This window comes from Apodemus sylvaticus, chromosome 4, assembly GCF_947179515.1.
Source record: "Apodemus sylvaticus chromosome 4, mApoSyl1.1, whole genome shotgun sequence".
Taxonomy (NCBI): Eukaryota; Metazoa; Chordata; class Mammalia; order Rodentia; family Muridae; genus Apodemus; species Apodemus sylvaticus.
The window spans coordinates 70,425,577-70,436,603 of record NC_067475.1 but is presented as its reverse complement, the minus strand read 5'-3'; the positions used below and the strand labels follow the sequence as shown (position 1 = coordinate 70,436,603).

Below are 11,027 nucleotides of genomic sequence, written 5' to 3'. Positions count from 1 at the left end.
GAATATTTTGTGTGGAAAACTCATTTTCAATAAAGAAGAAAGAAAAGCAGGGCCTCTGTAAGGTGATTTTGTGATATGCTAATCCTTAGGAATAGGAAAGTACTCTCATACAAAAATTCAATCCAGGAATCCCAACATGTTTCTGATCGAGCAAGGATTTGGAGATTGAGAAAGTCCTGCTTAACCATGGCTTTGAGGCCTGCCTTGACTGTCGAGCTTCTACCATATAAAGAGTAAAAGAGTATAAAGGAAGTGAGGAGGTCCTTGCCAATTGGCTCTTCTACCATTATATCCCTAGAGCAGGTATCATTTATGAAGAAATGCATGTGTTGATCCTTCCTGACCTTCACACTGTAGGAATAAATTCCATGGTTTTAAATTACACAGTATAATGTAATTTATTATGCCAGAATGGTATTTTTTCTTAATTCCAATAACACAAGATAGAGCTAGTCAGCAGATACAAAAACCTGCAAAAATTTCCAATAGAGGAGACAATAAAATATTTTCATGGACTCCCAAACTTCTCAATATTAGTAATAGTCAGGGAATGGTGTGGACACAACTGTGTGGGAAGATGGAGAAACTATAGGGACAGAGGCTGAATTCCTCATTCCAAAGACTGATGCTGAGAGGATGAACCTGAAAGAAGAGATTGTGGTCTGTTAGCTCTGTATCCCAGATTCCTCAGAATTCACTTGTCAAGTTTCCCTTCAACTCGACCTCATGCTGAGGACAACCACAGGTGTGTAATCAGAATCAAATGGGACAGGGCCTGAGGAGATGACTGAGCACTTGGTGCTCTGGCTGCCAGTCAATAGAACCAGGTTTCATTCCTAGTAGCAATGGGCAACTCACAAAAGTCTAGCTGTCAGTCTCATGGGATCTAGTGCCTTCCTCTGGATTCTGTGGGTAGCACACATGCAGATAGGCATGCAGAAACAACACTCTAAACATGAAGTAAACCATTTTTCTAAAACATTGATTGAGGCAATAGAGATCCACAGGAGGGAGATAAGGTTTTGCTCAGAATTGGGAGAACCAGCCAAGTGTACTGGCTGGTTTTGTGTGTCAACTTGACACAGACTGGAGTTATCACAGAGAAAGGAGCTTCAGTTGGGGAAGTGCCTCCATGAGATCCAGCTGTGGGGCATTTTCTCAATTAGTGATCAAGTGGGGAGGGCCCCTTTTGGGTGGTACCACCACTGGGCTGGTATTCTTGGGTTCAATAAGAGAGCAGTCTGCGCAAGCCAGGGGGAGCAAGCCAGTAAGGAACATCTATTCAGGGCCTCTGCATCAGCTCCTGCTTCCTAACCTGTTTGAGTTCCAGTCCTGACTTCCTTTTGTGATGAACAGCAATGCAGCAGTGTAAGCTGAATAAACCCTTTCCTTCCAAGCTTGCTTCTTGGTCATAATGTTTGTGCAGGAATAGAAACCCTGACTAAGACACCAAGAATATGAGCAAAAAGGGTACGTTTATGTATTTTATTTTATTCTCTCTTCCTGATATTTGGTTACCACTTAATTTAATGTCCCTAATGGCATTGCACTAAAACATAACCAGAGGGGATCTACTTAGAAACACTTCTTATCTCATTCTGAAAGTTTTGGAAAACTACTATTTTTTCTCCCCAGGCATCTGCTCCTCCTCCTCCTTCTTTAATTAAGCATGAATTCTTTATTAATACTGTATAATCTGAGTGAGCAGTGTTTCCCTCAATTCTTCTAGTTCTTTCCCACGTCCTTTCCCATATGGATCCTCTACATTTCTGTCTGTCATCAGAAAAGGACAGCTGGTACAGATCCATGGAGGCCATGGGACTGCTGCCTCAGTGTCTGTGAGTTAAAGGGGATTCAAAGGGCATTGTCTTCCCGAGAATCTCCATTCCCTGTCTCCCTCCCTGCTTCTGATCATCTTCCTCAGGGCTCTCTGAACTATGAGGGCATGGATTTAAGGGAAACATCTCATTTACAGTTGTGTGTATGAAGATCTTTCTTTGTCTCTGTCTCTCCAATGTCTCTGTCTCTGTCTCTCTCTGCATAATGTCTGGGTGTTAATCTCTGTATTTGTTCCAGTCTGCTGCAGGAGGAAGCTTCTCTGATGAGTGAATAAGGTATTAATTAAGGAGATTATTAAGATTAAAGGATTATTGGAAGATATTTTACCCTTTTTAAAGAAGACCAGTAGTATTTTACAGGTGTTTTACTCCAGTTCACTGGGTTATCTATCATCTGGTTTGTTTTAGTTGGTGTTCTGGACCAAGGACTTGTACCTCTGCTCCTTCCCCAGCCGGTTCTCCCTCAACAGGTATACAGGCCTGCAAATCTGTAATGAATAAATCCCTTTGGATGTTTTCAAAACATTTAATAGATTTTGCATGCCTTAATCCACAAACACATCTCTCCCAGAAGGATTAGACTCCCTCTACTATGGCATAGTCTTCTCAGTCGTCATAAGAGCATGAGGGTGGAGTTCTCATTTTCCAACATTAAATTCCAAGGAAAAAGACCAAGGGTTTCTAATATTGGTAGGAGAGTGAGGGCTCTGTTCAAACATCCACAGCTGAGCTAGGCTGCTTGGTCTACATGTTACTTCTCTGAAATAAACATCTCTGGAAACAACAGACTGATTTCAAAAGTTTTATTCATCTTGTATTTTATTTGGTTAAGGTTTTGTCTACAGAGTTCTTTGTGGCCATGGAGACAAGAGGAGGGCCTCAGATCTCTGATTCACCAGTTTCAGGTGGTGAAAAACTCTCCTGTGTGTGTAGCGAACTTAGCAAGAGATCTCTGAGAGAGCAGTAATTGCTTTTGAAGCCGAGTTCCCTGAACCTTGAATGTTTAAAAAGAAACTCTTCATTGTCTTTCCTTCACTGATGAGGAAGCAATCATGGTTGATTTCTCCTTGCAAATGGCCACAGTCATCTCTTCTGTTCAGTCCAAGGCAGAAGTGTTTCTCCAAAGAAACACAGTTGTTCTCTGCCTAGGGCCAGCTCTAAATTGAATCAGTTTTCAAACAATCAGACAAATTCAAACAGGAACATTAACATCATAGATGTCATGTAGAGTGTCCCAGACTGCAGTACTGCCTATTGCTCACCTACCATTTCAGTATGTATAATATATTGCAGGTGTTTTAAATCCTGAGCCACCATGCTGCCATTCCTCTGATAAAGTGCAAATGCTCCCTCAATACCATTGTCTAAGCAGAAGTCATTGGTAAAAAAGCTGGTTGTTGCTGTTGCAGAAGAGGTGCAGGTCACAGCTGTCCATCTTCTGAGATCACTTTAGGCATTTAAATCATGGCTCCAAAGAAGGACACTGTGCAGAAGCCAGGGAGCAGAAGGCTTCAGCCACCAAGGGGGGATGTGACTCCACCAATGACTTCCACCCTGAGGTCTTAGAGACCTCATAGGCAAAATCTGTAATGAAATCCAGGGCCTGAGTCTTCAGCCACTGTGTGCTGTGGAGGTCAGCCAGGATGAGAATGTTTGCAGCATTCTCCACAGAGAGGATCCTGCAGAGGGCATCCTCACACATGGCCTTCAAGCCGTCCAGGCCATACCTGTCAGCAGCTGCCAGCAGACCAGAGGCCATGGAGTAGCTATTGAGGTTTGGTGCCTTCCATGTGTAGATGAAGCCCATCATCTCCTGGAAGACTTGGGGATCCAAGTCATGAATCTCAACGAGGTTTTTTAGTCTCTCCTGCATTTCATGTTCAAACATGGCTCTGAAAACTGGAGAGCGAGCTGCTAGGATGGCCTTGTGAGCCCTGAATTCATGGCCACCCACCAATAGGGAGCAGTCTGTGAAGATGGAATTCTCCCAAAGCTTCCCTAGGTCTTCTGCCAACACATGCCTTGGATCCTTGATTGCAGGTGTCATGTTCTGTCCAGGCATGCTGAAGATGGCTCCCGCTATGCTCACCTTGCAGCAGATGGTGAGCTGGTCTTCAGGGAGAAGTAAATGCTGATGGGAGAGGAGGAAATCTCGAAGGATGAACTCTTTGAATCCCCTGTGTTGGTATTGCCAAAAGCTTACAACACTGGGGTTCTTCCTACTTTGACATTTCTCTCCTTGGGAATTTATGATCCAGAACTCAAACTTTGCCCAAACTGGGCACACGGGACAGCTGAGCAATCCCAGGTCAACTGACAGGTAATCTTTGCTTTCTTTATCAACTCCATTTGGGTATACTCTCAAACACCATGCCACTTCCTCATTGTCCTCTAATGAGAACTCTGGGCTTCTAATCTCTTTCTGAATTCCATCCATGCAAAATGAGAAGTTGCTAATGGTCCACTCATAGCAGATGTTTTTTACACTGATCTGTGTGGAGCCCTTGGCTTCCATGTCCCCTGACATTTCTGTTGGCGGTAGTTTGGAGGTTAACATTGATCTGAAAAGAAGAACTAGCATTTATTGATTCTTCATCCTGATACATACAATTATATATACTCTTTAGATTTTATTTTAGATTTCTCCTAAATTCTTTCTCTCTGCTGTTTTTCTCTCTGTCTCTGTGTAACTGTCTCTGGTTCTCTGTGTCTCTCTTCCCCCCTCTCTGTCTTCTCTCTCTCTTTCTCTCTCTCTCTGAGTATATATCTGTGTGTGTTTATTGAACATACAGAATTAATTCCTTTATATAAATAGAAAGAGGATATATGAGAACAACATAAATTCAACTAATATAACAATGACTACAGTCAGTACTTACTTAGTCCACGAGGTTTGAAGTCTCAGGTTTTCTTCAGTATATGCTGGTATTCTGAAGTAGAGTCTAATGCCAGTGAAGAAATGGGCTCGCTAGTAAGATGAGAGCAGGCAGGCAAAGACACAAAGTCTACTTCTTCATATGCTTATATAGGCCTCCAGTAGAAGGCGTGACCCTATTAAGGATGTGTCTTCACGTCTCAGCTTCTGGATTAAAGGTGTTTGTTTTACTGCCTGAAGACTCAGATTAAAGGTGTGTGATTTTCAACCCTAAGAATCTGTGTTTGAACTGGATCTATCTATTTCAATTTAAGCAAAACAAGCTTTTAAAAGATGATCCCTCCATTTTATATGTTACATGAGTCCACAGGTAGTCTAGACAAGAAGAGCCATCACCAGGGTACTTTGCTTACTGATACTTCAGACTTCCATAAATGAAGGTATCATGTCAATATCTGCAAAGCTATTATTTACTCCTGTGCTGGTTTTTACACTGATTTCTGCCATAAACCTGATCAGGGAAGGGATGTTTTCCTTAACTGGTCAAGAGTCTGAGTGTTCACCAAATGGAGGGCATGTAGAAGAGCTCCTGTATGGTGGTCAGGAATCAGAGCCCCAAAACTCTGAAGATGGCTTTCTTCTTTCCTGTGTGTTATTCCAATCAGAAGCACAGACCTTGTGATCACTCCTCCCAATTTGGTCGGTGGTAGTCTTGTACTTCCCTCCGAGGAAATCCTTCTTCAGAGCCAATTAGAACAATGGTTCTGGAATATCCTAAATGCTTCTCTTTCTGTTTCTCTCTGTCTCTCTGTCTCTCTGTCTCTCTCTCTGTCTCTCTGTCTCTGTCTCTGTCTCTGTCTCTGTCTCTGTCTCTGTCTCTGTCTCTCTCTCTCTCTCTCTGTGTGTGTGTGTGTGTGTGTGTGTGTGTGTGTGTGTGTGTTTATCTGGTTTTTTGAGACAGGGTTTCTCTGTGTAGCCCTGGCTGTCCTGGAACTCACTTTGTAGACCAGGCTGGCCTCAAACTCTGAAATCTGCCTGTCTCTGCCTCCCAAATGCTGGGATTAAAGGTGTGTGGCACCACTGCCTGGCTGGATTATCCTCTTTTCAATTTTTATTTTATTAATTTTCATCTGAAATTCTGCCTCACTGCAGTGCTCCCCTCACAGTTTTTCAGCCCTCCCCCATCTCCTTGGCCTCTGAGAGGGTGCTCCCCATGCATTCCCCCTCCCTGGGGCATTAAGTCTCTATAGGATTAGGCACATCCTCTTCCACTGAGGCCAGACAAGGTATGCCTGTACTTCATTTGTTCTTGGGGCATCAGACAAGTTCATGTATGCTCACTGGTTGGTGGCTTAGTCTCTGGTGGCCCCTGAAAGTCCAGATTAGGTGATACTGGTCATTTTTTTTAGAGTTGCCATCTCCTTTAGTTCCTTTAATCCTTCGCCTAACTCATCCATAGGGTTCCCCTACTACAATCCAATGCTTAGCTGTAACTGCATTTCAGTTAGCTGTTGGTAGAGCCTCTGAGAGGACAGCCATGCTAGCCTCCTGTCTGCATGGAAAACATAGCATTAGTAGCGTATGTGTGTCTGTGTGTGTGTGTTCTGCCCAAACAGCATTACATGCAAATTTTCACTGCAAGTAATCAATGTTCTGGTTCAAGAATTCTGCTTTCTGAAACATCATAGGAGTGGCTCCTCCATGACCTCCAGAAGCTGGTAGATGGAGTAGATTGTCAGGTGAACCATGTCAAAACATTGGCTTCCAGCGTGGATTGCAGCAGAGTGAGTGAGCCCAGGTTTTGTGTTCTGGCTTTTTTGCCATTATTTTTTTTTCAATTTTACTTAAATATCTTCTTTATTTACATTTCAAATGTCCTCTTTGCTCAATGCCCCTCTGAAAACCTCTATCCCATCCCCTCCCTCTGCTCACTAACCCACCCACTCCAGCTTCCCTGACCTGGTAGGGGTACTCTGAGGCAATGAGCCTTCAAGGGTCCAAGGGTCTCTCCTCTCATTGATGTCTGTTCAGGCTATCCTCTGTTACCCATGTGTCTGGAGTCATCGTTTCTTCCATGTGTACTCTCTCATTTGTGCTTAAGTCCCTGAGAACTCTGGGATTACTGGTTGGTTCGTATTTTTGTTCATCCTATGGGGTTGCAAACACTTTCAACACCTTGGGTCCTTTAGCTAGTTCCTCCATTGAAACCCTTTGCTCATTTCAATGTTGGGATGTGTGTGCATCCCCCTCTGTATTTGTCAGGCACTGGCAAAGCCTCTCAGAAGAGAGTTATATCTGGCTCCTGTCAGCAAGCACTTATTGGCATCCACAATAGTGTCTGGGTTTGTTAACTGCATATGGGATGCCCCTGCACAGGAGGGGAAGTCTATGGATATCCATTCTTTTACTCTCTGCTCCACACTTTGTATTTCTTCCCATGGGTATTTTGTACCCCTTCTAAGAAGAATCAATGTAGCAACACTTTGGTCTTCTTTCTTCTTGAGCTTCATGTGGTCTTTGAATTGTATTTTGGGTATTCTGAGCTTCTAGGCTAATATCCACTTATCAGTGAGTTGGTCTTGAAGTCCTCTATCAGCATCATGCAATGTGATTTTAAATTCAAATCTTGATCTGTGGTATATTTGGTTATCCAGAACTTGCTGTGCTGGGAGAACTGGCTTCTGATGATGCTAAGTAGCCTTGGTTTTTGTTGGTAGGGTTCTTGGGCTTGACTTTCACCATCTTGTTATTTTTGGTGTTACATGGTTCTGTTGTTTCTGTGTTCCTACCTGGAGCTTGTACTTCCTGTGGGCCTGTAAGCCTGTGCCAGCACTCCCGGGAGCCCAGCTCTCTTCTGGTGGGACCTGTGCACAGACGGCTGTGGAGCATCCCCAGCTCCATGGTACAGATAGCTCAACTTTTTTTTTTTTTTTTTTTTTTTTTTTAATAATAGCTCAACCTGTGTCATTTTTTTCATTATAGTTTTTGTGTTTGTTTTAGATATTAACTTAGTTATGAAGAATGACATCAATTAAAATAAACTTATTTTCCCAAAACAGCCCTAGTGTGTATCCTAGGGTACCACTTCAGTTTAGGTTCTTCTGCTTCTGTCTCTTGAATATCATTTTCAGAAGGACACCTCTGACTTTAGCTTCAGAGTTGATCTTTTGGGCACTTATTTTTTTCTTTCTTTTTTTTTATTCGATGTATTCTTTATTTACATTTTAAATGATTTCCCCTTTTCTGGGTCCCCACTCCCTGCAAGCCCCATAAGCCTTCTTCTCTCTCCCTGTTCCTCCAGACAGGGCTTCTCTGTGTAGTCCTGGATGTCCTGGAACTCAGTTTGTAGACCAGGCTGGCCTCGAACTCAGAAATCTGCTTGTCTCCTTCTCACAAATGCTGTGGTTAAAGGCATGCTCCACCACCACCTGGCTAACATAAACTTAACTTCTGTTCCCCTCTGCATTGATGGTCATTAGGCAGGTGGTGGTTTTGTAATCTGGGGTTGCAGGTGTGTTGTTGGAATAACCTGGTCTTGTTGAGGGTGCCAATTGAAGATGCTGGCCTTATTAGAGATTGGCTTAGAGAGTGAAGCTAGGCTCAGGTTTTGTTGAGGGGCATCTTGGAAACTAATGCTAGGTGCCAGGATATTAATTTGAACAGATTTTTTAAAAATGGAGTCTGAATTTCAAAAATCTGACCATACATCAGGAATATCTGTGTTCTCTAGTCTTAGTTTTTGGTGTTCAAGTTTCTGATGCTGGATAACTATTCTTGTTAGCTAAATTGTATCAATGAATAATGTGGAATTTGTAATTAAAACACACCCCCACAGAAAGCAGAAGCAAAGACAGCTTTTGATCTAGCTTTTATTAATTAGGCAGCATATTTAAAAAAACCTGCAGAGGGTCTAGAGGTTAGGGAAAGGTGTTTGAGAGATTTAGTGATAGTGGCAGAGAGAGTATTTAATAAAAGAGGACTACAAAAGAGAAAAAAGTTAAGTGGCCAGAAGCAACAGACTCCAGACCCATCAAAAAGTCTGTTGGCAGTCAAGGAAAAATCAGAAGAATGTAGGAGATGCCTAAAACAGATAGTTTCAGAGGAAGGAGGTAAGGGGGCCCTGAAGACCCTGAGGGGAAGTACAAAGTGTAAATGGAATAAAACACAGGAAAGAATAGAGCCATCTTCAGAGGTTTGGGGCTCTGATCCTGCCCACCATACAGGAGCTCTTCCACATGCTTTACATTTTGTGAACACTCAGACTCCTGAGCAGTTAAGGAAAGCACCCCTTCCCTGATCATGTTTATGATAGCATTTGTAAGACCAGTGCATGGGTAAATCGTATCTGTGCAGAGATTTACATCATCTCTTTATTTATGCAAGATTGTCCCTAGTAAGCAAAGTATATTGTTGATGGTTATTGTTCTAGTCTGCACTACTTGTGGACATACTAAAGTGGAAGGCATGCCTTTTAAATTTTTTTCTTTTGCTTTTTTTCAAGACAGTGTTTCTCTGTGTAGCCATGGCTGTCCTGGAACTCACTTTGTAGACAAGGCTGGCCTTGAACTCAGAAATCTGCCTGCCTCTGCCTCCCAAATATTGGGATTAAAGGCGTGTGCCCCCAGTGCCCTGCGAATTTTTTTTCTTAAGTTGAAGTAGGTAGATTCAGTTCAAATGCAGATTCTTCTTGTCAGAAAAAACATACACATTTAATCTGAGAAAAACATACACCTTTAATCTGAGTCTTGAGGCAGAAAAACACACACCTTTAATCCAGATCTTCAGACTAGAAGACATTCCCTTAACTAGGCCACACCTTCTACTGGAGGCCCACAATAAGCATAAAGAAGAAGGAAGCTTTTTTCTTTGGCTTCCTGCTCTCATCTAAATAGCAAGCCCATTCCTTCACTGGCATTAGACCCTTCTTCTTAAGAATTCCAGTATATACTGAAGAACACCTGAGACTTCACACCTTGTGGAATAAGTAAATACTGACTGTAGTCATTGTTATATTAGCTAGACCTCAGCCTGTATGTTATTCTTCTATATTCTCTGTCTATTTACATAAAGGAATTCATTCTGTACATTCTCTATAGGACCCTGAAAATACAACACACTTGAGATGAGAATATATAAAGTTTTACAGACTTTCCTATCCAGAGGTGGATAGAATAGCCCAACTAGTGGCCACTGACCTAAGAGTCACGAAACTCAAACACATACACACACATAGAAATTCCAGTGTTTGGGGGAAAGAGAGAGGGGGGAAGAGGGAAAGAGGGAGAGATGGAGGGAGAGGAAGAGGGGGAGGGAGATAGGCAAAGAGAGGGAGAGAGAGGGAGAGAGAGGGAGGTAAAGGGAAAGGGAGAGAGAGAGGAAAAGAGAGGGAGAGACGGAGAGAGAGGGAGAGAGGAAAAGGGAGACGGAGAGGGAGACGGAGAGGGAGAGAGAGACAGAGAGAGACAGAGAGATAGACAGTGAGAGGGAGAGAGAGAGAGAGAGAGAGAGAGAGAGAGAGAGAGAGAGAGAGAGAGAGAGAGAGAGAACTTAGGGAAATTGAAACTAAAATCCAAAGTATACCTATAATCGTGTTCAATAGGATGAAGAGTAAATAACCTCTGGTGTTCTCTCAGGTCAAGATTAACCTTCAAACTACCTCCAGCAGAAATTTCAGGGGACATGGAGACAAAGAGCTGGGGCTCCACACAGATCAGTGTAAAAAAAAAAATCTGCTATGAGTGGACTATAAGCAACTTCTCATTTTGCATGCGGGGAATTCAGAAAAGGATTTCAAGCCCAGTGTTCTCATTAGAGGCCAATGAAGAAATAGCATGGTGTTTGAGAGTACACCCAAACGGGGTTGATGAAGAAAGCAAAGATTACCTGTCAGTTTACCTGGGGTTGCTCAGCTGTCCAGAGAGCCCAGTTTGGGCAAAGTTCAAATTCTGGATCATAAATTCCCAAGGAGAGAAATGCCAAAGTATGAAGAACCCCAATGTCGTAAGCTTTCAGCAATACAAAAAGTGGGGATTCAAAAAGTTCATCCTTCTAGGTTTCCTCCTCTCCCATCAGCAATGGCTTGTCCCTGAAGACCAGCTCAGCCTCTGCTGCAAGGTGAGCATAATAGGAGCCATCTTTGCATGCCTGGACAGATCATGACACCTGCAATCAAGGAGCCAAGACAGATGTTGAGAGATGACCTAGCAAAGCTGTGGGAGAAATCTCTCTTCAAAGACTGAACCCTATTGGTAGGTGGCCATGTATTCAGGGCTCACCACGCCATCCTAGCAGCTTGTTCTCCAGTTTTCAGAGCC

General features: G+C 42.9%; 1 protein-coding gene across 1 annotated transcript; it reads right to left on the bottom strand.

Moving 5' to 3' along the window:
• Positions 1-3,321: 3,321 nt before the first annotated feature.
• Positions 3,322-4,365, bottom strand: LOC127682221 (TD and POZ domain-containing protein 2-like; the record flags this gene model as incomplete). Its single annotated transcript, XM_052178606.1, has 1 exon — positions 3,322-4,365. A coding segment is annotated over exon 1 (1,044 nt), but the record flags the coding sequence as incomplete, so codon positions are not given.
• Between the last annotated feature and the right edge of the window lie 6,662 nt (positions 4,366-11,027).